Source organism: Eurosta solidaginis, chromosome 5, assembly GCF_040869045.1.
Source record: "Eurosta solidaginis isolate ZX-2024a chromosome 5, ASM4086904v1, whole genome shotgun sequence".
NCBI classification, from domain to species: Eukaryota; Metazoa; Arthropoda; class Insecta; order Diptera; family Tephritidae; genus Eurosta; species Eurosta solidaginis.
In genome coordinates, this window is record NC_090323.1 from 31,047,035 (window position 1) to 31,074,427 (window position 27,393).

The following is a 27,393-nucleotide window of genomic DNA, read 5'->3' on the forward strand; positions in this document are numbered from 1 at the left end:
ATTTAAAAAATTACTATATTTTAATTATTCCACTTAAGTACACATTTAAAATATATTAGCAGTGAAAATTAATAAGGAGAGCAGTTCGAAAATCGGCGAAAATTAACGATTTTCCATGGAATGCCCCTTACTATTGACTTTGTCATTGTATTTCTAAGCAAGATTTTCATTCGCCACGTAAGCAAAATACGTTCAAGCATTAGCGGTCGTGGCTACCAATGTTTTAAAATATGAAATAAACACTCAAAAAAAATTAATTAACTCAAAAAAAACTTTTTCTGAAGATAAACATTGGAGGGATTTTTTGCAAGAGGCAAAGGCATTTTTGCTCCATTTATGATATGAATTTTTATAATAAACTAGAAAACCCGGCAGACGTTGTCCTGCCCTAAATTCGGCCAATCTGCATACATTTTAATAAGCTTTTTCCATCTAACTCTGCCCTCCCCCCTCTTCACTTTTTCCTAATCGTTTTATTCACACCTCCCACCATCTTTTTCGCTTCATCTATCTCCATCTTCGTCTCATTCTATCTTTTTCTCAATCTCCTTCTCTCAATTTCTTCTCATTCTTCTGCATCCCTTATTGCCTGTCCCAGAGGGTGGTATGTATTTTATTCCAGTCCCAGTCCCAGTCCCACTCCGAGTCTCAGTCCCAGTCCGTCTCTGGATAATATATTACTCTGTACTAAAGCACTCATCAATAGCTTTCATTTGATATCCATATTGTATAAACACTGCCTAGGCATTTACTGGACCACGTTTTGGCCTATATCTCGAGACCCTGTACGTCGATCGCAACCAAGCCTATGTAGTAACCACCGCGTGAGGTTTACGCAACTTGTGTGAAAGCTCACAGAGTATATTAACTTTGATTGGATAACGGTTGGTTGTACAGGTATAAAGGAATCGAGATAAATATAGACTTCCATATATCAAAATCATCAGTATCGAAAAAAAATTTGATTGAGCCATGTCCGTCCGTCCGTCTGTCCGTTAACATTATAACTTGAGTAAATTTTGAGGTATCTTGATGAAATTTGGAATGTAGGTTCCTGGGCACTCATCTCAGATCGCTGTTTAAAATGAACGAAATTGGACCATAACCACGTCCACTTTTTCGATATCGAAAATTTCGAAAAATCGAAAAGGTGCGATAATTCATTACCAAAGGTGGATAAAGGGATGAAACTTGGTAGGCGGGTTGAATTTATGACGCAGAATAGAAAACTAGTAAAATTTTGAACAATGGGCGTGGCACCGCCCACTTTTAAAAGAATGTAATTTCAAAGTTTTGCAAGCTGTAATTTGGCAGTCGTTGAAGATATCATGATGAAATTTGGCAGGAACGTTACTCCTATTACTATATGTGTACTAAATAAAAATTAGCAAAATCGGAGTACGAACACGCCCACTTTTAAAAAAAATTTTTTAAAGTAAAATTTTAACAAAAAATTGAATATCTTGTTGATGGTTAAACAAAATAAAAATATAAAAGAAAATTTCAAAATGGGCGTGGCTCCGCCCTTTTTCATTTAATTTGTCTAGAATACTTTTAATGCCATAAGTTAAACAAAAATTTACCAATTCTTCTGAAATTTGGTAGGGGCATAGATTCTATGACGATAACTGTTTTCTGTGAAAATGGGCGAACTTGGTTTAAGCCACGCCCAGTTTTTATACACAGTCGACCGTCTGTCCATAGGTTCGGCCATTAACATGATAACTTGAGCAAAAATCGATATATCTTTACAAAACTTAGTTGACGTACTTATCTGAATTCGCTTTATCTTGGTATAAAAAATGGCCGAAATCCGACTATGACTAGGCCCAATTTTTCGATATCGAAAATTACGAAAAATAAAAAAAATGCCATAATTCTATACCAAATATGAAAAAAAGGATGAAACATGGTAATTGGATTGGTTTATTGACGCAAAATATAACTTTAGAAAAAAGTTTGTAAAATGGGTGTGACAACTACCATATTAAATAGAAGAAAATGATGATGTTCTGGGTCACCCTGTTCCACATTTTGTTCGATATCTCGAAAACGCCTTCACATATATACTTAAGGGCCACTCCCTTTTAAAACTCTCATTAATACCTTTAATTTGATACCCATATCGTACAAACACTTTATAGAGTCACCCCTGGTCCACCTTTATGGCGTTATCTCGAAAAGGCGTACACCTATAGAACTAAGGCCCACTCCCTTTTAAAATACTCATTAACACCTTTCATTTGATACCCATATCGCACAAACACATTCTTGAGTCACCCCTGGTCCACCTTTATGGCGATATCTCGAAAAGGCGTCCACCTTTAAAACTAAGGCCCACACCCTTTTAAATAATCATTAACCCATTTCATTTGATACCCATACCGTACAAACGCATTCTTGAGTCATCCCTGGTCCACCTTTATGGCCATATCTCGAAAAGGCGTCCACCTATAGAATTATGGCTCACTCCCTTTTAAAATACTCTTTAATACCTTCCATTTGAAACCCATGTCATACAAACACATTCCAGGTTTACCCTAGGTTCACTTTCCTACATGGTGATTTTCCCTTTTTTGTCTCCAAAGCTCTCAGCTGAGTATGTAATGTTCGGTTACACCCGAACTTAGCCTTCCTTACTTGTTATATGTATATAGATTTTTATTTTTCACACTTCACTATAATATTAAAACGAAATGCAGATTTTCGTTGCTTTTGAAGTTCGGCTTAAAATTTGCACATGGAACAACTAAAGACTCTCCTGAATTAAAAAAAATGGCATAGTACCTCTAAATCGCGGGCCCCGTCAGATACATACCACCCTCTGGGACTAGCAATAAGATATGAAGAAGAATGAGAAAAACTTGAGAAAAGAGAAAAGAGAGAAGGAGACTGAGAAAGAGATAGAATCAGACGAAGGAGCAGTGAATACAAATATTAGAAAAAAGTGTAGAGGAGCGAGGGCAGAGTTAGACGAAAAAGCTTATTAAAATGTATGCAGATAGATATAATTTAGGGCAGAACAACGTCTGCCGGGTCTACTAGTTACGTATAAACAAATAAAAAAATTTGCAATAAAATAATATTGCGACTATAAACTATATATATACAGATATAACCTATTCTGTATTTCAAGTTAGATCAAACTACATACGGGGTGCAAAACAAATTCAAAATCGGTTCAGTAGTTTAGAAGTCCATCGCGGCCAAAAATTTGTGACACGTGTTTTTTATATATTAAGATAACCATTTAGTTGCAATAAAATATCTTCAGGTCATAAATGTGGAGCAGAGATTGAGTTACTTGAGTGCAGTTTATAAGGATATTTCCCAGGCGAAGCAGCCTAACCGCAATAGTAAAAAAATGTTATCTGTAAGCTTTATAGCGCAAGGAAAACCCTTTATTATTATTATTATTATTATTATTATTCTTTATTCGGTCTATGATAACAATATCTTACAGACTAGAAATGTACAAGAAATTACTTACTGACTAAATTGGCTGGAATTGAGTACTAGGAATAAAATGAAGTAATCCTATCGACGAACTGGGATCTCGGCTTTGCGAAATCGAGATCAAGCGGTTTGTAAATATTGTTAATTTCACTGACAGCCCTAGTAATGGGCGCGAGATAGTGGTAATTAGATTTAACTGTAGTAAGATGGAAAGGGTAGTGGGAACGTAGGATGCGATTTGGGACATTGAAGCAAAGTTGATCGAGCAGATTTACGCAATCAATTAAGCCATTAACAATGTCGAAAATAAACATTATCGAATGGATTGTGCGCCTACTAGAGAGAGATTTCAAGTTTATGAGCAAACACCGTGCAGTATAGGATGGAAAGGGATCGACGAAATGAAGTGGATAGAGAGCAAAGCGAGTAAAGCTACGCTGTACACGCTCGATTCCGTCCCAATGAGAACTATATAATGGCTTCCAGATAATTGAAGCGTACTCCAACTTAGACCGGACAAGACAAGTAAAAAGGGATTTTCTTGTATAGGGATCTTTAAAATCTTTCATATAACGATTCAAAAACCCAAATTCGAAAAGGCCTAACTGTATTCACATGACTGACAAATGTAAAACCAGAGTCAAACAGAACGCCTAGATCAGAAAATACCTCAACTGAGGACAGTTGAGTGTTAAGAATCGAGTAAGTTGAATTTATACGATTACGCCTACGCGACAAAGTTAAGTGAAAGCATTTTTGTATGTTAAGCAACCGCTTGTTTTTGAGACTCTAATCAGTAAGATTGTTGAGTTCATTTTGAAGCCGAAGCGCGTCAGCCACGCAGGTAACTCTAGAATACAATTTCAAGTCATCAGCATAGAGAAGAAATTGCGGGTGATTAAAGCAGGACCGGATATCATTGATAAACAGAACAAAAAGAAGTGGGCCTAGAATACTACCCTGCGGTACTCAGGAGGTTACCACAAAAGAGTAAGACGCAGTACCATCGATTTCTACAAACGTTGTTCTGTTCGTGAGATAGGATCGCAACCACAGAAGAAAGACTGAATGGAAACCAAGGAGCTCAAGCTTGTGTAATAAAATATCATGAGATACTTTATCGAGGACTTTAGAGAAATCGGTGTAAATGGTATCCATCTGAGGCGACAGACAGTACTCTGAAAAAACCGTAAGATTGATTACGGTGGAACGACAGACAAAACATGTTGGTTGGGATCAATAATTTCTTTAACTGCGAAGAATAACTTATCTTTTACAACCTTTTCAAAAAGTTTAGAGAAGGTGGTTAATTTTAAGATTGGACGGTAATTTTTGACATCAGTCTTGTTACCAGATTTGTGGATGGGTGTAATAGAGCTCACCTTCCATTTGTCGATGAAAATACCGGAGGAAAGGGAAAGGTTAATTGTCTGAGATAAAGGGACTAGGGATGAGCAGCATTTCTTAAGGAAAAAAGAGGTGAGGCTATCGGAATGATTTTTATAAGACAGTCTTAAAGCAGAGATACCATTCTGTATATCCAAGTCAGTGATGCAAATTTACAAACCACAAAACGCGTTGAAAATAAATTTCTTTCTAATTTTACAGAAGTAAGCTTTATAGCACTTTTTATTAAGTTCAAAATACTTATGACGCAGTTTAGTATAACGAACGTAATCCGAATGTAAACCAGTCTTATATAATTTAAAGTAACATGACTTTTTGTTATGCAAAGACTTTAGTTCTTTAGTGATCCAGGCTTGCATTGATTCATCGTATGAACAAATAGTTTGGGCACATACTTTTCATATAAAGTATGAATGATACCATTAAAATAGAAAATGTTCTAATTGACGTCCGCATTATGTTGAGTCCAAGTGGCCAAGTTATTTTAGAAGCTATTGCGCACTAAGTACACTCAGAGAAAAACGTCGTTCTAATATCCAGCACCACCGGACTTAATTCAAGCTCTTCATGTTCTTAATTTTTTGTTCTTGAAAAATGAACAATAAAAACCTTGTTCTTGAACTGACACCATTTTCATGAAAAGAGAACGGTTGGTCTTAAATTATGAACAAATGTTCTATTAATAAGAACGCATGGTCTTAAATTAAGTACAATGTTCTTAAATTAAATTCAAGAGGAAACGGTACAATTCGTGTGCACTACAATGTTAAATACAACATTTGGCACAAACTATCAAGCGGTTGTAGTGGCCTTGCGGCTATGATGTTGCGGTTATGATCGTGTGGCGCGAGTTCGATCACCGTCAAACTCTAAATTTTTTTAAAACAATTTGTTTATGTTCTACTTTTTTCACTCTTATTTTTCGTTCAGTTCCATTCACATATGCACAGGTAATTCTCAAACTTGTTATGAAATGTTTTAAGTATATATGCAAATTACGCCTTCAAATAAAAATAATTTCTCAACAAGAGAAATGTATGAAAGAATGCATATTGTAACGAATTTACTGCAAATCCTATTATAAGGTTGCAGCTTCTGCTAACTTCGTATCGCTAAACTGTTGAATAAATAACACCACTATTCAGTAATGCAAAATGGTCTTTATTAAAGTACTTCACAATAAATAACTCTACTATTGCTCGACAGATAGCGTGCTTAATCAAAACTGATCTCGTGCCTCTACTGTTGGTGCTTTTATACTCTGTGATTTCCTAGTTGTATCTTCTAGGCGCTTCCAGAATTTACTTAGTTACTGCTAAAAAATTATAACTACCACTAGGCCATCCTGCTGGTATTTGTTTTCATGCTTAATTCAGTTTTTCTCATTTCTACACTAACAACACAATTGAGACATTTTGTCTCTATATTAATTCGTGTGCCATGTAGATTTGCAGTTTCACCATGTGATTCACGGTTCGAATCCCGGTGAAACCTTTGACTACATTACAAAATTGCCTGATGATGATTACGTTGGCGGTTTTCAAAATGGTTCCATAGCAATATGCCAGTAAATATTTCATTCTTTTCAGTTTCTCTTAGAAAACATAATAATTGAAATTCAATTATTATTAGCCGGTGTTAAGCTCATGAATTCTTAAATATAAGTATAAACTGAACACACCATTAAACAAACATACATAAATTTAAATTTGTTTGTTATAAATAATTTTTATTTATGAAAAATAAATTATTAATAATAAAAATAAATGGGTACGTATTGAAAAAAATACTTTCCGCTCCCACCAAAGATCAAGCACGAACCGTTCTTGAATTGAGACCGAAAAATGCTAAATCGACCCCAAATCGTTCTCGAAGCGTGAGAACGAAAAATCCTAAATCAAGCCAAAGTAGTGAATGAGCACAGAAGTCATCAAACCACACATCAACAACAAACTGGTCATAAAATACGAACTTCCTGCTTGGAAAAACTGTTCTTAAAACAAGCCCATCGGTCACGAGTTAAGAAAAAATGTACTTAACAGACTTTTGTCAACGAATGTTTTTAATTTTGAACTTGTTACATTCGTTTTAAAACAATTTTTTTCTGAGTGTACTTCAATTTCGAGAAAAACGTGACTTTTTTGGTTATGCCGAAAAGCCAGGTATATATGCAAGAGTGCCGTGATGACTCAACCCTGTCAGATTAATTATTTTTTATAATTTGTACTTACAATTACTAATTTTGAGGTCAATATTTTTTAGAAACACAAACACTTTTTTTCATTAAGCCTAAGCCCCGTATTTTCTTGAATCCAATCCAAGTAGGAAGTGACACGAGTATGTCCAGCTGGTGAATCACTTTCACATCCTTTGTGTGAATAAAAAGATATAATACCAATTTGAAGCTTTGAAGCTGCTAACACCAATGGGCCTCCAGAATCACCAACACAAATTCCAATATGATTGATAGTGGAAGTACACATTTTTCCGGTATCGACCTTAGATGAACCATATTCTTCAGCACATACTTTGTTCGAGATCACTTTCAAATTGCCAAACTGTAAAACAGGAGAAAACGACTTGGATGTATCAGAGGTATAACCCCATCCAGAAGCCACTACAGTTTTATCAACGTAAGTGGGATAGCCTGAAGCACATTTTGGTAGGGAAACCGGCCGAATGGCATCTGAATATGTTACAGCTGGAATTTTTATCAAAGCTATATCATTTATAAGAGTTTTCATATCGAATGCGGTATGAACTTTAATGTCACATTTGTCCACCTCCAGGCGTGCGATGGGATCTAAGTGAGTGATGCTGCCTAAGTATACGGTCCCGCTAATAGCACTGTAATTGAAAGGATTGAAGATCTGATTGCGTATTGAAAGTACGTTGTTGGGTGATTAAATTATTAATTTTTCTTTTCGCCAATTCTCTCACACCATAAAACATACAGTACATATAATTCAAAACTTACTTTAAAGTACAATGAGCAGCCGTCAGCACCCATTCATTGCTTATTAGAGATCCACCACAAATGCGAACATTTTCACCATCAAATAACAACAAACCAGCTTGATAAGGAAATTCATTAACAGCAGCCGTTTGACCTTTTACTATACGTGGACTTACAGCTACCTTTTGCACCATATACCCCAAGCGTTCACGTTGTGTATTTCTAGGTTCCCGACTTTCAAGCGCCGAGGCGGTGCATAGTAGGAGTGACAAAGCTATCAACAATTTCATGTTGCTGCTATTCAAGCAAATTTAGACTGACTAAAGCCTAAGCTATTTTGGTTTATTTGTAGTATAGTTCAATAGCGTACTATGGGATAGTTTGCAATATTTTGTCATAGATTCATATATTTCGGCAATTCACAGTATATGGGTATTTGGCTGCGCAAAAAGCGAGATTTTTATTTTCTATCGATTACGGATACTTCGGATAGATTTTAACTTTTCACTTCAACTCCAAAGTTTCAATCGGTCAGGAAAGAACAGAACAGTGATCTTATTGTGGCGAATATTAGCATCACTATGCTGTAAGTAAATAATCACAACAACAACAACTAAATAAGTCTAAGTTCGGGTGGAACCGCATATTACATACACAGCTGTACACTTGAAATGCTGTTGTTGTTTGTTTTGTGTTTTATTTACTAAATAATCAGGTTTTTTGTGTTTGCCAAAATGTTATATATATAAAAAGTGGGCGTGGTTATCATCCGATTTCGGCCATTTTCAATACCAATCTATCCTGGATCCAGATAAGCTCGTGTACCAAATTTGGTGCATGTATCTGAATATTTCCTCAAGTTTTCGTATTACCGGACAGAATGTATTAACGGACAGAACGTATTAACGGACAAAATGTTATATATATAAAAAGTGGGCGTGGTTGTCATCCGATTTCGCTCATTTTCAATACCAATCTATTCTGGGTCCAGATAAGCTCGCGTACCAAATTTGGTGCATATATCTCAATATTTACTCAAGTTTTCGTATTAAAGAAATGACGGGCATGGCTCAATGAAATTTTTTTCCGATACTGATGGTTTTGATATATGGAAGTCTATATCTAGCTCGATTCCTTTATACCTGTACAACCAACCGTTATCCAATCAAAGTTATAATACCCTGTGTACAGTACAGCTGGGTATAATAAGCAAAAACACTTTCTTCTAGATTCCAGGAATTTGAACAATAAAAACCCTTCCTCATTTGAAATAAAGCAAGTTAGAGAACGGAAAATTTTTTCTTTTTTTATCACTCAACCCATTTAACCTTGAGTAAATTTTTGGTTAGAAGTGCCTAATTAAAATCTCAATGCCCTTAATGATGAAAAATACAAAATATTTACACAGCTTTTTAAAATGAGCGCTATTTATACACAGTTGGGTCGTGTGAATAAAATATAAGCAAAAACGTTTGCTTCTAGATTCCAGGATTTTGAACAATAAAAAAACTTGTTAATTTGAATTAAAGCATTTCATAGAACGGAAAGTTTTTATTTTTTTCATTCAACCCATTTAACTTGAGTAAATTTTTGGTTAGAAGTGGCTAATTAAAATCTCAATGCCCTTAATGATGAAATAAAAAGGTGATACAAAAATTTTAAGGACTACCTTTATATAAATGGACGAAAAAATAGAAGGCAATTTTTCCTTTAATACAGACATAGTCTTCTTGAATTTTGACTAAAAAACGTATTTATGTCTGCTTGTTTAATGGTGTGTTCAATTTATACTTATTATTAAGAATTCATGAGCTTAACACCGGCTTATAATAATTGAATATTCAATTACTATGTATTTTTCTTAAAAGAGAAACTGAAAAGAAGGAAAGAAACATTTACTGGCGTATTCCGATGGATCCATTTCCAGTAGATCCCTGTACTCGTCCCGACACGCTTCGCTTTCCGCGGTCTTTGCGAGCTTAAACATTTCTTTTACCTGTCTTCTTAGAAGACTCAGCTCATTGCTCCACCATGGCGGCATTGCTTTTCCTCTTAATCTTCTTAGAGGACAAGCTTTGTTATACGCAGTTAAAAGCGTCCTTGTTAGGAATTCAATCGACTCCTCCAGTTCCTCCACATTGGCAACCTCATTGGGTTGTCCCAGTTTTGTTTCTACATGTTTCTGGAATTTAGTCCAGTTCGTTGACCTAGGGTTTCTTACGGTTTCTCCCTTCTCTACCCTCTTTAGGGGGATGCTGAAGCTGATATACTCATGGTCGGAGAAGGATGGTCTATCAAGAACCATCCAATCATACCTCGATATATCACGCTCGGAGCTCAATGTAATATCCAGAACATTGCTGAATGTTGGACCAATGTATGTAGGGACATTTCCCCTGTTGGAGGGAAGAGAGATTCCACCCTCTCGTTCGTATTTGCTCCTCCCCACGCATTGTGGTGCGCATTTGCATCTGCGCCTATGACCAACCGCTCTTTCCGCCCTTCCTCCTGTACTAGCCTTTTGTACTCCATCGGTGGAACCTCCGCAGCATGGGCCATGTAGCAGGACGCCAGAATAAATACCTGCTTATTCTTTTGCTCAACGGCCACAGCTACGAGGTCCTCAGTGGTGTAATTAGGCAGCATATATGAATGCAGCTGTTTCCTTACCATTACTACAGCTCGCACCCGTCCTTCCGTTTGCGCGTAGTAAACGTCAAACCCGCGCGCGCTAAGTCCAGAAACCTTTCCTCCCGATGAGAGCCACTGCTCCTGAATCAGCGCCACGTCAAACGAACCCTCCTCAAGGGTTAGGAGGAGTTCGCTCGACGCCACTTTACTGTGTTGGAGGTTTATCTGTAGGACTCGCAGCACCATTGGGCTGTTTGTCCCCTCCAGCACCTTCGTCGTGACATCGTCGTCCTTCCCTTGCCCTTTTGGTTTAGAGTATTCGAGGCCCTCTTCATTCTCTCGTAACTGTTGTGCCGGGTGTGCGAGTCACAGCACCATTTGGCGGTTGGTCCTCTTCTAACACCTTCGTGGTGACGTCGGGGACATCCACCTGTCTTTTTCTCCTTAGGCTTTTGAGGCCCTTTTCGACTTCGCCCACCTCAAGCGTGGTCGGATTTTTATCTCCGGGGCTTTTTTCCTGAGTCGCATGTAAATTTTGCCAGTGCCAAAGGACATTTTACCAAGCTGCGTGTAAAAAATATCCTCCGCCTGCTTGTTTACTTGGAAGATATAGAACTGACCTTCCTCCGTAGGCCGAGATACAGTAAATACCTTCCAATCCTGTGTCGGTATGTTCGGATTCTGATTCTGCAGAAGTCGCAGTGTATCCCCCCACTTCATCACGCATGGTATCCATACCTTAAATTTTGGTACCGTGGGGATTTGCGCTTTATCCACCACCTCAAACCGCGCGTTCGTGCCTTGCCTTTGGAGGTTTGGAACCACTTCCTCCAGAAACCGCAAGCTCGCGATGTTGCGCACGCTATCATCGTCACACCATTACACCATCCCCCCAAATCAAAGGTTGGAAGGGGCTTACTTGGTTGTTCCCGCTTCATCTTAAGCAATACGCTAATAAGCACCCTTTCCACAGATATCCACCTTTCAGTAGCTATTTGTCCGAAAGGACTGCTACGATTAACCAGCGCCACAGTCAGTGACTGCTTTGCCATATCACTCATCTTCTCGGGCAAATCCGGAGTGTTAGTGTTATCTCCCTTTGGCACCTCCGAGAAAGCCGGAGTCTTAGCGTTAACTGCCTTTAGCACCTCCGAGAAAGTCGGAGTCTTAGCGTTATCTCCCTTTGGCTTATCTCCAACTTCCGTAGTTGGAACTTCCCTCTGACCCGCAGCTTTCGAGGTAGTTGCTACCTCGCTATTGGGGCCCATCTGTCTGACAGCTTTGGGCCCATTTGTCTTGTCTATGCGACTGCCCTGTCTCGCGTCTCTAGGACTGGGTCCTTTCCGCATCTTGAAAGCAGGCTTGTTGCCTTCCGCCGAACATTGCCTCTTCATTCTGCCATTCGACGCTTCTTCCTCCTCGTACCGGTTGCAGAACCGAGGGTTTCTCGCAGCAAACCCTTTGAACTACCATTGACCTACTTCTACCGCTTCATGGGCCCATTCCAAGCGCTCCATCTCCACTTCTGTTGGGTCGACCACTGGTCCCAAGCGTTGTACAATTCTTAGTGCTGCACGGTACTGCGAGAGAGCTCTTTTACTTCCTCTGCTCCGTACCCTTCTCCACTCTTCTACTCCGTTTTCATTTGTGTGCTTCTCCAACACGGAGTTTATTGAATCAGCACTACTCTCGCTCCCCGAGTCCGACGCATCGCTTAATGCGTATTTGTCGTCCTTGGATTGCGAGTCAGTCCTCCTCTTTACATCGTCCTTATTATAATCAGGTAATGAGTCGTTCATCTTGGTCGTACGACCACCTGCCCGACAAGGCGGGATCAGCGGTCCAGTATTATATACGGGGAAAGAACCGTCCGCCACAGCAGCGCCCTTACTGTGGTAAGGCCATAAATACTTCCCGAGGTGGCCCGGTATCGGGAAGGCTGCGTTCGAATACAGCCGAATTTATCCCCTGGCTGCAAATCGTCCAATAGGCACGGTCCGCATAACACCCTCGATTAGGGGGTTGGCAGTTCTTGGTTACTGACATTCCGCCGCCCTCCTATGATGCGAAACGGCGTAGATGTCAGTCCTAAACAGCTCCGCCTCATAGTAGGGCGCTATGGAGTTCGGCTAAGCCCCACACCAACGACAAGGTGCCTACCCTAGTGAGGGCACTACGCCACTAATTTCTTATTATATAAGCTTTATATTTTTATGAAAAGAACAAAGCGTACACTTAATTATCACTTGTTTCCAATCTGATTTTATGCTCTATCGTATACTATCACATAACCAGAGTTGGGAGAAGTGCAGTACATTTTGAGTAACAACACTGCTCGAACTTAAGTGGGATGACATAATCAAGATCTTGTTCAAAGTGTTAATGAGCTCTTAATTTGTAATGGATTAAAGCATATTTCTTATATTCGAAATGAATATGTTTTGGACGGAATTTTACGAATTTGGAAAATGAGTTTACGTCACACGGTGGGTATTTGGTAAATCTAGCTGGCCAAAATTAAAACAGCAGTTATTTCTGCTAAAAAACAAGTGGTTGTCTCACTTCAGTGTCATGAAAGGAAAAATTCAACAATAAATTCACTGTGTTCCACGCAGAATTACTATGGATCGAGCCCCGGTTTCGGAGGGACCAGTGGTCAATTCTTGGCATTACATGAGATATGTATGTCAATATGGGTATTAAACGAAAGGTATTCTACTCCGCATTTCTATTGACACTAAGTAGGTTTTCCACTTAGGGTTGCCGCCTCACCTTCTTTTTTATATTTCTTTGTAATCCCCTATCATCTCGGAAACAGCTTAACCGATTTGAATCAAAATTGGTACATCGATATAGTATTACATTTTGAGCATGTTTTCACAAGATTGTCTCCTCTTTTAATGAAAATAACACGATATATGCCAATAAGGGTATCCATCTCTTACAAAATTGATCACCACTCAAAAAATCGCGGGTATACGAAGCCGTTTTTGTTATTAAACTTTGAAATTACACGAGCTTATGTTTCGCCAAAAAATTACTGACATGATATGCCATGAAAAAGAGATATATCTCTTTGTTTGCAAGGTTTTTAAAAAATGTAATATTGAAAAGTGGTAGCATTGCAAGCAGAATAACTCAGTTAAAACATGCGGTATATAAAATCAAACAAATGAATTAAAAAGACATTTATTAAACCTCCTGTCTGAACAATCGGTTGTATGAAATATATATTATATATATGACCGATCTAACACATTTAAAAAAAACACAATGTATGCTTTGTATGTAAATATCCTGCGAAGCTTCAGTCTTCTAGCAGTTAAAAAGAGAAATAAATGACAAAAACCCCTGTTATTTGAAAAATCGGTTGTATGGGGGATATATGCTATAGTGGTCCGATCTAGTCAATTCCGACAAATGATTAATTGGTCACCCAAATATACCAGCTCACCAAATTTCATCGAGATATCTCAAAAATTTGGGGACTAATTGCGTTCAAACAGACAGACGGACGGGCAAAAATATAAAATATATAAAAAATATAAAATGAACTATAAAAACAGTATTATTTATGTACCTCTCTTGTACCTTTTATTTTTAGTTAAAAAAAAAAAATTTAAGGCGCGATAACCTCCGAAGAGATTTTAGGCCGTGCTTCTCTTCCAATTTGCGCCGTGCTCCTTTTTAATTTTTCCAACAAATTTTTTTAGTTTACTGTACCTTTTTCATAACTTTATTTAAGTTTGATTTGAAATAAATGTCAACACTTACATTGCAAAATATACATATACCTTTAGCTCTTTTTTTTCTACATTCTAGCCCCAAAGAAATATTTTTCCTAGCAACACTGCTCTCAACATCCAATCGTAATCAGGCCGTGTTTTTCCCAACTTCTCATTGAATGCCGCGTCACAATCAATTATTTCATATATAAATGTTGAATGCATCTTATGCATGATCAGTAGATTGCACGTATTTTTATGCAAAACGGCAGATTGAACGACACTAGTAGCGCCACCTGACATACAAAATTTGGCAATCTTCAACTTTTGCTACAGGTAAAGCATAAGAAAAATAATTGCATATTTGCTTTGCATTTGCCAAGTCTGAAGTACCTTTATATTTACAAACGCAACATCTTGGTTGATTGTGGCGATGTTAGTGGAATATATATATAAGATTGCGTTGAACGGATCTATATGAAAAAGTTCATGCTGACGCGGTCATAACGTATTTTAGTAGGAATTGGCAAATGACGCCTTAAAATATGCTTCTTAAAATGATTGTGACTCTCTAATTCATGTAACTCGGCGATTTTCAGTTTATGTTTATAAATTTGGCGACCTCGCAGCCCGTGATGTCATCGAATCGAGGAAAAAATGCCATGAAATTTTATCCTTTTGCCTTATTCGATTAAAAAAATCTTTCACTTTTTTCATCCACGGCCTCAGTGTGGTGATAGCGTGCTCCGCCTACTGCAACGAAGATCCTCAAGTTTTCAGCGACGAGGTCAACTTTCAACGAGGAGGTCAACGCAACTGGCTTTCATGGTAATATAAATTCTTCTCTAAAACAGGATATCAAAAAATAATTGTTTAAATATTCATGTTTTCATTTACTTATTTATTCAAACATGTAAATTTTGGTAGGAGGGTGGGGCCGTGTGTAGAAGTCCACGAAAGTGGGGAAAGCTTCTGACCGCCATTCACCTGGGAATGGCCAGAGCGATTCTTTTGCATGCGGTTCAAGCAGCTCACTACTGCCGGTCGCTTGCGGCCAAGTATCCTCTGGGTAGCCGCTAAACACCCGTTTAGCGGTGAGCTAATGTGAGAAGGCGACAACCTGGCTAGGCCACTCTGACATAATCGGTTTAAGGGCTAGCCGGGGGGAGATTTCATCGGCAGCGTCTGTACACCTCTAGGTGCGGCTGCAAGTGGGCGTCTGTCTTGGAGCAAGCGGCTCGCTATATAAACGTGCCAAGTAATATTTTCACCCCCGCTGAGCGGGTTGTGCGCTGGGCTTGGGACCCGCCACGTAAAACCATACTCCAATGAAATATAACAACAAGCCTCGGATAAATACACTCTCTATTGATGACGACCATGGCAAACGTTTGAAGGACAATGAATTGAGGGCATGCACCTGGAACGTCCGCTCCCTGAATGGGATTGGTGCAGATGCCCGGCTGGTTGATGTCCTCGTCAAAGCAAAATCTGACATCACCGCCATCCAAGAAATGCGTTGGACGAAGCAAGGAAGAAAGAAGATCAAAAATTGTGACATATATTGGAGTGGCCATGCGAATAAGCGCAGTTTCGGCGTCGGATTCGTGGTGGGAGAGAGACTTTGTCGCCAAGTGCTGGCGTTCACGCCTGTGGACGAGCGTCTCGCCGCTATTCGAATAAAAGCAAAATTTTTTAATATATCATTCATCTGCGCCCATGCGCCGACAGAGGAGAAAGACGATGAGGTGAAAGACACTTTTTATGAACAATTAGAACGCACATACGAGCGCTGCCCCCGTCATGATATAAAAGTCGTGCTTGGCGACTTTAACGCCAGGGTGGGCAAAGAAGGTGTTTTTGGCCCTACAGTCGGAAAGTTCAGCCTACACAATGAAACTTCTCCTAACGGACTGAGGCTGATTGACTTTGCCGGTGCTCGAAACATGGTCATATCAAGCACGAGGTTCATGCATAAAAAGATACATCAAGCTACATGGCTGTCTCCTGATCGAAATACTCGCAATCAGATCGATCACGTTGTGATAGACGGACGGCATGCCTCCAGTGTTTTAGATGTGCGAACGATCCGAGGACCTAACATCGATTCGGACCATTATCTCGTTGCAGCCAAAATACGCACCCGCCTCAACGCGGCTAAAAACAAGGAACAAAAAACACAAGGAAAGCTAGACGTCGAAAAGCTTCAATCACAACAGACTGCCAATGATTTCGCAACTCGACTCTCACACCTGCTCTCTGAGGGCACAACTCATCCTGAAGGAATACAGGAGCAGTGGGAGCATATCTCCAAAGCACTTCATACTGCCGCCGAGGAAAAAATTGGTTACCGGCGGCCACGAAAAAACAACTGGTATGATGAAGAATGCCGCGTTGCAACCGAAAGAAAAGACGCTGCCTACAGGGCTACGTTAAAGCGAGCGCGACAAGAGGAGTGTGTGAACGCTATCGTGAGTTGAAAAGGGAAGCGAGACGCCTTTTCAGGAAGAAAAAAGCAGAAGCAGAAAGGCGTGAGTGCGAGGAGCTTGAGCTGCTAGCCACCAGGAATAACGCCCGAAAATTCTACCAAAAAATACGGCGACAGACGGAAGGTTTTAAGACCGGGGCAAACTCCTGTAGGAATGAAAACGGCGACCTTGTAACTGATGTCCAGAGAGTGCTTAGATTATGGAGGGAAGACTTCTCTGCTCTCCTAAATGGAGGCAGCAATTCACCGCGCAGAGATGAAGAACCCGATCCCGCAATCGATGATGATGGAATATATGTCCCCCCGCCCGATTATGACGAAGTTAGAATAGCAATAACCAGATTGAAAAACAACAAGGCCGTGGGCGCTGATGGATTGCCTGCGGAGCTATTCAAGTTCGGCGGCGAGGAGTTGGTAAGGCGCATGCAGCAGCTTCTTAGCAAAATATGGGCGGACGAAAGCATGCCCGACGGTTGGAATCTAAGTGTTCTTTGCCCAGTCCACAAGAAGGGGGATACTGCAAAATGCACCAACTATCGTGGAATCAGCCTTCTTAATATCGCATATAAGGTCCTTTCAAGTGTATTGTGCGAAAGATTGAAGCCCACCGTGAACCGGCTGATTGGACCTTATCAGTGCGGCTTCAGACCTGGTAAATCTACCATCGACCAGATTTTCACAATGCGCCAAATCTTGGAAAAAACCCGTGAAAAGAGAATCGACACACATCACCTCTTCGTCGACTTTAAAGCCGCCTTCGACAGCACGAAAAGGAGCTGCCTATATGCCGCTATGTCTGAATTTGGTTTCCCCGCAAAACTTATACGGCTGTGCAAAATGACGTTAAGCAACACCATCAGCTCAGTCAGAATTGGGAAGGACCTCTCCGAGCCGTTCGAAACTAAACGAGGTTTCAGACAGGGTGACCCCCTATCGTGCGATTTCTTTAATTTGATGCTGGAGAAAATTATACTAGCTGCAGAACTTAACCGCACTGGAACAATATACTATAAAAGCGTGCAATTACTGGCATATGCTGATGACATTGATATCATCGGCCTAAACACCCGCGCTGTTAGTTCTGCTTACTCCAAGCTGGAAAAAGAAGCGGTAAAGATGGGTTTGATGGTGAATGAGGACAAAACGAAGTACCTGCTGTCATCGAGCAAAGAGTCAGCGCATATGCGCCTTGGCAACCACGCTACTGTTGGCAGCCATAATTTCGAAATAGTAAAAGACTTCGTTTATTTGGGAACCAGCATCAACATTAGCAACAACATCAGCACTGAAATCCAGCGAAGAATCAATCTTGCCAATAAATGCTACTTTGGACTAGGTAGGCAATTGAAAAGTAAAGTCCTCTCTCGGCGAACGAAAATCATACTCTACAAGTCACTTATCGTACCCGTCCTGCTATATGGGGCAGAAGCATGGACCATGACAACAGCAGATGAAGCAGCTTTGGGAGTGTTCGAGAGAAAAGTTCTTCGAAAGATTTATGGACCTCTACGCGTTGGCGATGGCGAGTACCGAAGAAGATTTAATGATGAGCTGTACGAGCTATACGCAGACATCAACATAGTCCAGCGAATTAAAACGCAGCGGCTGCGCTGGCTAGGCCATGTTATGCGAATGAAAGATGATGCTCCGGCCAAGAAAGTGTTTCTATCGGAACCCGCCTATGGAAGCAGAGGTAGAGGGCGGCCCCCACTCCGTTGGAAGGACCAGGTGGAAAACGATTTAAACTCCCTTGGTGTGACCAATTGGCGCCGGTTGGCGGAGCGAAGGAGCGACTGGTGCGCCTTGTTGGACGGCCATAACCGTTTAGACGGTTAAGCGCCAATTAAGTAAGTAAGTAAGTAAGTAAATTTTGGTATCCCCTTTTTCACGCTTCACAAACAATGAAATCATTATCCAAACATTGTCACCAGCTGTCATCCACTTATACGCAATGTAAATATTTGCAAATGCAAATATTAATACTCTTTATACTCAGTTGAGCAGAGCTCACAGAGTATATTAAGTTTGATTGGATAACGGTTGGTTGTACATATATAAAGGAATCGAGATAGATATAGACTTCCATATATCAAAATAATCAGGATCGAAAAAAAATTTGATTGAGCCATGTCCGTCCGTCCGTCCGTCCGTCCGTCCGTTAACACGATAACTTGAGTAAATTTTGAGGTATCTTGATGAAATTTGGTATGTAGGTTCCTGAGCACTCATCTCAGATCGCTATTTAAAATGAACGATATCGGACTATAACCACGCCCACTTTTTCGATATCGAAAATTTCGAAAAACCGAAAAAGTTCGATAATTCATTACAAAAGACCGATACAGCGACGAAGCTTGGTAGGTGAGTTGAACTTATGACGCAGAATAGAAAATTACTAAAATTTTGGACAATGGGCGTGGCACCGCCCACTTTTAAAAGAAGGTAATTTAAAATTTTGCAAGCTGTAATTTGGTAGTCGTTGAAGATATCATTATGAAATTTGGCAGGAACGTTACTCCTATTACTATATGTACGCTTAATAAAAATTAGCAAAATCGGAGAAGGACCACGCCCACTTTAAAAAAAAAAATTTTTTTTAAGTAAAATTTTAACAAAAAATTTAATATCTTTACAGTATATAAGTAAATTATGTCAACATTCAACTCCAGTAATGATATGGTGCAACAAAATACAAAAATAAAAGAAAATTTCAAAATGGGTGTGGCTCCGCCCTTTTTCATTTAATTTGTCTAGGATACTTTTAACGCCATAAGTCGAACAAAAATGAACCAATCCTTTTGAAATTTGGTAGGGGCATATATTTTATGACGTTAACTATTTTCTGTGAAAATGGGCGAAATCGGTTGATGCCACGCCCAGTTTTTATACACAGTCGTCCGTCTGTCCTTCCGCATGGCCGTTAACCCGATAACTTGAGCAAAAATCGACATATCTTTAATGAACTTAGTTCACGTGCTTACTTGAACTCACTTTATCTTGGTATGAAAAATGAACGAAATCCGACTATGACCACGCCCACTTTTTCGATATCGAAAATTACGAAAAATGAAAAAATGCCATAATTCTATACCAAATACGAAAAAAGGGATGAAACATGGTAAGGTAATTGGATTGTTTTATTGACGCGAAATATAACTTTAGAAAAAACTTAATAAAATGGTTGTGACACCTACCATATTAAGTAGAAGAAAATGAAAAAGTTCATTAACACCTTTCATTTGATACCCATATCGTACAAACACATTCTAGAGTCACCCCTGGTCCACCTTTGTGGCGATATCTCGAAACGGCGTCCACCTATGGAACTAAGGATTACTCCCTTTTAAAATACTCATTAACACCTTTCATTTGATACCCATATCGTACAAATGCATTATAGTCACCCCTGGTCCACCTTTATGGCGATATCTCGAAAAGGCGACCACCTATACAACAACCAAACTCCCTTTTAAAACCCTCATTAATACCTTTAATTTGATACCCATATCGTACAAACGCATTCTAGAGTCAACCCTGATCCACCTTTATGGCTATATCTCCAAATGGCGTCCACCTATAGAACTATGGCCCACTCCCTCATAAAATACTCTTTAATGCCTTTCATTTGATACACATGTCATACAAGCACATTCCAGGGTTTCGCTCGGTTCATTTTCCTACATGGTTGTTTTCCCTTATGCTGTCACCATACCCCTCAACTGAGTATGTAATGTTCGGTTACACCCGAACTTAACCTTCCTTACTTGTTTTTGTTTGTTATTGTATAATTTGGCAATTATTGTCAACAACACCAACTGACTCAAGTTTGACCTTATGAATGTACGTACATATATATGGTGTGTGTGTTTATATGCAAATATGTTAGGTTAGTTACCAAGGAGTGGGAAAAATAATTTCACTTGCAAAGTGTGCCAGCACCCTTAGCCAAAGCAAATGTCAAATTCTTCTTTTTATTTATGCGTTGCTTGCAACAAAAGTTGCAAGTTTGTAACGTTTTCATGTCAGATGGCGCCAGTGTCGCTCAATCTACCGTTCTCCATAAAAATACGTGCAATCTACTCATAATGCATAGGATTGAGTTAAACGCATCTATATGAAAAGCTGTTTATGTGACGGGGCTTTAAATAGAAGAGTAAAGGAAATTTACGCTATTTCACCCACGGGTGTATTTTGTGGGCGGTGACTGCTGAAATATCAGAGAATTTTTAGCCGATTTTATTCAATACGAGTTGCCCCTACGCATACCACATAACCGGATAGTGAGATATGAGAAGCGGCACTATCGTAGCAATCTTATAAACTCCACAATTCACTATCTTTTAAGATACCTAAACGGGTTCCAGGTACCGAAAAAATATTTCGTCATAGTTGGATTCTTGATATGTTATGATCGGAATCATTTAAAACAAGTAAGGAAGTCTAAGTTCGGGTTGAACCGAACATTACATACCCAGTTGTACATTTGAAATGCTGTTGTTGTTTGTTTTGTGTGCTGCGCAATAATACAAATACACGTGGTTCTATTCTGAACTAATTTTTCTTCGAGTTATAGCTCCCAAAACATAGAAAATTGTTTAGTCATAAAAGGGGCTGTGCCACGCCCATTTTTTAATTTGAAATTTCTCCTATTTATTGTTATAAATCCACTTGGGAAATGAAATACCATTAATATAAAGCTCTTTTTTGCAAAGATATAGCTTATTGTATTCGTCCACGACCCTTTCAAAAATCTTTCATATAAAAGTGGGTGTGGTCCTTAACCGATTTCGTTAATTTTTCTTCGTAGCATTCCTTACAGTAAAGGCAACCTTTCTGCCGAATTTTGTTGCGATAGGTTTAACGATTTTTGATTTATGATTAATAATATTTTTAAAATTGATTTTATCACAAGTGGGCGGTGTCGCCCACATTTTAAAATTTTTTTTTCAAATTCTTATCAAGAGACTCAATATCAGTCCACACGTTCAATTTCATCATTCTAGGTGTATTATTTACTAAATAATCAGGTTTTGTGTGTTTTCCAAAATGTTATAATATAAAAAGTGGGAGTGGTTATCATCCGATTTCGATCATTTTCAATACCAATCTATTCTGGGTCCAGATAAACTCGGGTACCAAATTTGGTGAATATAACTAAATATTTACTCAAGTTATCATGTTAACGGGCAGACGGACAGACAGACGGATGGACGGACGGACGGACATGGGGCTTAATCAATAATTTTTTTTTTTTTGATACTGATGATTCTCATATAAGGAAACCTACATATATCTATCTCGATTCCTTTACACCTGAAGAAGAAAAAATAAACCCGAACAAGGCAACTAATAGCTTACTTTTCCTGGTTATTCCAGCTTGAATATGAGTTAAGAAATCTGTGGAAGTAAGATACGCAATACAAAACAAAGTAGCTACAATTAAAATGATAACGTAATATTTAATAATATTATAAACCCACAATGGTTCTTCTTCCTTGCCTCTAGCGTTTAGATAACAGCCTGATTCCAAATTATCACCAGACTTCAGATCTAATAGACTCTGAAGAGAAAATCACGATCGTGGCCATATTTTGACATAGCAGAATAACTGCAATTGATTGACAGGTTTACGGTTTCGGTAAGCGTTGTAGAACTGCATTTCATCTGAACCAGAGATGTTTGCTACTTGAAATTAAAAAATTTGGAACGCATTGTGAAAGGTTTGACTCCTCATAGGTTCCAAGACAGCAACTTTATCGGAAGCTCATGCTAGTTGCATTTACCTTTAACAAGCAAATTTTGAAGGGTGAAAAGGCTTCCTTGTCATATGTATGTGCTATCTAGCGCCGATTTTATATATAGGTATTTCAATCGAAATTTTTATAACGTTGAGCAACTCCCTTTTGGCTCATTGTAAAACTGTGAGATCCTAGCGAAATCTTTGAATTCTGCAGACAGAAAAGTAATTGGTTCACAAGACTTCGAGCCCATGTTATAATTGTTAGGCCTCGATGCACTGCAACCTTTATTTAGATCTATTGTGCTTGACCTTTTAGCCTATTACTGTACGCGCACTTTTTTATGTAGATATTTAGATACCTCTTCAGGCTTTTTACTCCATATCACGAAATGATTAAGAGTCACGCCACCTATATGGGAGAGTCTCTGCTTTGCCAGAGTGAGGCATTCGCAGATAATGTGAACCGGCGTTTCATCCTCCAGCTCACGAAAGCAAAAATGAAAAATCGACTTAGGTGAAATCGTAGACTACAGTGTCACGTATAGTAAACTCAGTGAGAGTTCGCAGGTCCTAGGTAGATTGAGTTTAGCTGATACTCTCTTTGCTGGAGTGTCGTATGAACTTTGTTTTCCAGTAACTTATGGTTTCTCTAGTGTGTGCCCTTGTGAGTAAACATATGGCTTCTAGACCATATAATGCTGGTAAACCACCCTTCACGGCTAGGTAGTATGGCTGTTTATTGCCTTCATTTCCCTAATGCCCGGTAACGTATCCTAACAAAACCAAAAGTTACACGAGATTCTCAGCGCAGGGGCCATTTCTTCGCGCAATTGCAATATGGGATTTCCTATGAATTTTCTTACAAGCTTTATATGCTCTGCTATTTTTCCGGTCTTTAGCTCAGAAATATTTTGAAGTCTTAGCGCAGCAAGATTAACTTGTTTTCTATTCAATTAGGGAAGGGAGGTATTCTCCTACTAAGGCAGTAAGTTCATCAGCAGCAGAAGTCATCATCGCAGCCGTTATGCCAATACAAACTAGTCGATGTAGTTTACTTAATTTTACTATTGCTGTTCTCTACGTGGACTTCGGACATCGAACTGAGAAAGCATAGTTGATTATTGGCTTCACAACAGCATAAATTCCGGTATACTATTTTGAGAGATAGTCACCGTGTTTTGCCATAGAGTCAAGTGCAGGCGAATAAAACTCTTGTTGCTTTGTTCAAGGTAGCATCCAGATGATAATGATTCTGTCGAGTGTTACCCATAGGTATTTTGCTTCCATCGAAAATCTGATTTTGCTGCCATCTAGGAATGGTTCTGACATTGATAATATTCTCCTCAGTTTTGTTAGGATTGCTAGACAGTCATTTGGTATCACACCACCTTCCAATGATGCGCAGGGCTTATTGCATGTGATGGATATTGTTTCCTCGGGCATCCGTCGTGCATATTACCCTCAAATCCATTGGACTTCAGTAAGAAGGAGGCCATCTATGCCGATGGTCCACATGAAAGGAGTGCACTCTCTACCTTGAGGGCATCCCGTAGTGGCCACTAATAGCCCAGCTGTCCCTCCCAGCTCCAGACTGATTTTTCTTCGCTTTAGCAAGGGTAGCACCTAGAGAATAACCATTGGACTTATATCCCTGCCAATCATAACTTCAAATATTGAAAAAAATAATTTTGTGCGATGTTTCCATATCAATATTGGCCAAATCTTTCTTTTTTTTGTAACAAGTTGGTCATTTTAGAAGATCTTAGTATCAATAAGAAAATTCTGGTGGTTAGCTGTATTGTTTACTGACTTGTTTGGTGTCTTACTGCATGTTATTGGCCGTGTTGCCAGAAAAAAATTTCTTTGGGGCTAGTATCTAGAACAAAAGTGCTAGAAGGAGTTAAATTTCTTCAAGAAAATCCAAAACCCGTTGCAACAAGAGCTAAAAGTATATGTATATTTTTCAATGTAAGTTTTCACATTTATTTCAAATCAAACTTAAAGAAAGTTTTAAAAGAGGTACAGTCAACTAACAAAAAAAAAAAAAAAAAAAAAAAAAAAATAGGGTACAAGAGAGGTACATAAATAGTGCTGTTTTTATAGTTTGTTTTATATTTTTTAATAACAAAAATACGTTTTTTTAACTTTAGTTTTGCCATTTGGCGGTAAGGTATCGTTCACGGGAAAAAGTATTTTTCACATTACTACAATGACGGCACGGCTATAAAAATAAAAAAAATGTAAGGCGCGATAACCTCCGAAGAGATCTAAGGCCGAGCTTCTCTTCCAATTTGCGTCGTGCTCCTCTTGATTTTCCCTACAAATTGGCCGGACGGGACCTACATGTTTTATGCCGACTGCGAACGCCATCTGCAAGTCAGATGAGTTTTCACTGAGAGCTTTTCATGGCAGAAATACACCCGGAGCGCTTGCCAAAAACTGCGAGGGGCGACCCCGATTAGAAAAATCTTCTTCTAATTGAAAAACCTTATTTCTAAAAGTTTGATGTTGCTTTGCCCGGGGTGTGAACCTAGGGCATACGGTGTGTTAGGCGGAGCACGCTACCATCACACCACGGTGGCCGTCGACGGCACGGCTATAGGTTCACCAAAAATACGACTTGCCCAAATGTTTGCCGATTTAAATTTTTTAAAATTTTTTTATTAAATTTTTAACGTCTACGGGTGTACGAATCACCATTAAAATACACGAGTGCGATATTCAAATTTATGTTGGGACGAGATATGGATGAAGGGCCTTAGACTTCAAAATCTAAGATTTCGTCCTCAGAAGATGAATTATTATTATTGCTACACTCAAATATATTTTGCGTTCATTAATTTTAAGACATAGTTATTTATTTCAAAGTCATGCCAGCATTTATTCAGCCGTTTAAGACCACTTCTTATTAACAGAAGCGAATTCAACATAACTAAGCTGATTTTGTTTCTGTGTTTGCTTTTAATCAAACTCATGTTTGAAAACATTCTTTCAACTTCAGCATTACTTTGTGGCAGCACAAGAAATGTAAGCACAAAATCGACTAGCTTTTGGAACTGTACTGTTATACTCTTTAACATCAAACCAAAAACTTAATGTTGAAGTCCACTTCATTTGTAATCTCGTTATTTCATCAGTGCTATACTAGTTTTTATTTTTTTTTTCATTTGTGAAATAGTTTACAATTCTCAATGTGCTTTGAACCGAAAATAACTCTATTTTGCTAAGCGTTTTTATATTGTGCGGCAAGCATTGCCTTAATTACGCTATTAATTTAATTATGAAGTCGCGACATATATCACGTATCTTTCTTTCAATCAATTCGTCTATACATTTATCTACTTTTTTAATTCGTATATATTCTTGAAAGGTATAATCTAAATAAGGTACGGGAGATAAAAATGTATTATAATCTGAAGTTTGAGGGTCGAAACTCTCAGAAGGTGACACTATGCTGTTGCACAAAGTGGAAAGACCCTCATGATACAGTTTATCGATTAAAGTTTTTGTTATCAGTGAGTACCGAGTTGTCACATCATACATAACGAAACAAATAAAATAAAACTTCGACACACATAAAACACATTACAAATTTCACAATACGTATTGCCGAAATAGGTTTGGAGGCAAAATGGGGCACACATTTTAAAGAGGTACAGAAAAAGAGCTAGGGGCTAAACAGGAATTTTTGGAGCTAACGCAAAAAAAGGGCTAGATCTGGCTCCAAAACACCAAAATGGCAACACTGGTTATTGACATTTGATTTCTGTAATTTCGGCTATTCTAACCACATATGCACAAATATACCTAAGTACATATACATATGTGTATATGAATGTGTTTGTACCTAACAACAACGAAACAGCTGCCATTAGAGTACAAGCGCAATACCAAACCATTTAAGCTAAAGTATCAAGCACTTGGTGCTCATTGACCTTGCGATTGGGAATTCGGTTTTGTGTTCACTTTTTTGATTGTGTGCTTTTTCTTCTTAATAAGCATGCAACGACCTTTAACTATGATTCTAAGTCTAGTGAACCTGGAAGCGAGGGTGTATAGAAAAATTTTGTAAAATGAGCAGTTGGTGACTTTCTATTTACTACGCAATGAACTTTTTTGTTAACTCTTAGCCGTGCAGGGTCGTCGGCTCACATGCACATCTTCTATATCGCGACTCAGACAAAGAATTTTACAGTTACTAGACTCTTTTATTTAAGTTGGCCGCTATTAGTTGCTTCCGTTTGTGACACTAGCGCTTCTTTGTTCTATTGTGAAATTCAATCCAATTTTAACATTTCTTTGTCCTTTGGTAAAACTTGAAACTAAATTTAATGTAATACTGTTTTCACACAGGCGGCTTATTGAATAATAAAGGCAGTTTTCTACATTAAGACGTTTATTGAGCTCAATCTTCCCTACAAAATTCGAATCTATTATTATTTCATTAGTAGCTAATCGAATGCCTAATGAAGTCAAAAGCACAATGCAACTCTGTTGGCAGCGTTCCGCTTCCGTTTCCGTTTCTTAGTTTTTGGTGTGTTCAGTGCTTAAAAATGTCATTTGTCAAAGCAAATGTCATTGTCTGCATGGCGGAACGATACAAGGTGGCCGCATCGAACAGCTGATTATAACCTTATTTATTTGATTTGATACATCAACTACCGGCGCAGTACGATTTTGACATTTGTCCATCGAATTTACAAGTACATGAAATTTTGTTTGTTTGTAGGTATGTCACCATGCTCCCACCTTGTATCGTTCCGCCATGATTGTCTGTCTTATACTTCATACTAATCGAGCAGTTACTTCTGTGTGAAAGCAAAAAATTTACGATTTCATTAGCAGGTGAAATGAGATCATTAAGTTTCTGTGTGAAAACAGTATAAAGGAAACCTATATATCTGAATAATTTTAAATGACATTCGAGGCGATACACGTGTACACCGATGGTTCCAAGGCAATTGAAGGAGTATGGTCTGCGGTTTACTGC

At 38.8% G+C, this 27,393-nt stretch overlaps 2 protein-coding genes across 2 annotated transcripts in view; one reads left to right on the top strand and one right to left on the bottom strand.

Moving 5' to 3' along the window:
• Positions 1-27,393, top strand: part of LOC137251778 (putative uncharacterized protein DDB_G0277255) — an 80,336-nt gene that overhangs the window by 25,622 nt on the left and 27,321 nt on the right. The window lies entirely within an intron of this gene.
• On the bottom strand, positions 3,458-8,119 carry LOC137254476 (collagenase-like). Its single transcript, XM_067792173.1, has 2 exons — positions 7,841-8,119; positions 3,458-7,710 (listed from the first exon to the last, which is right to left on the bottom strand). The coding sequence occupies exons 1-2, from the start codon at positions 8,107-8,109 to the stop codon at positions 7,122-7,124; spliced, it is 858 nt and encodes a 285-aa protein (XP_067648274.1). The 5' UTR covers positions 8,110-8,119; the 3' UTR covers positions 3,458-7,121.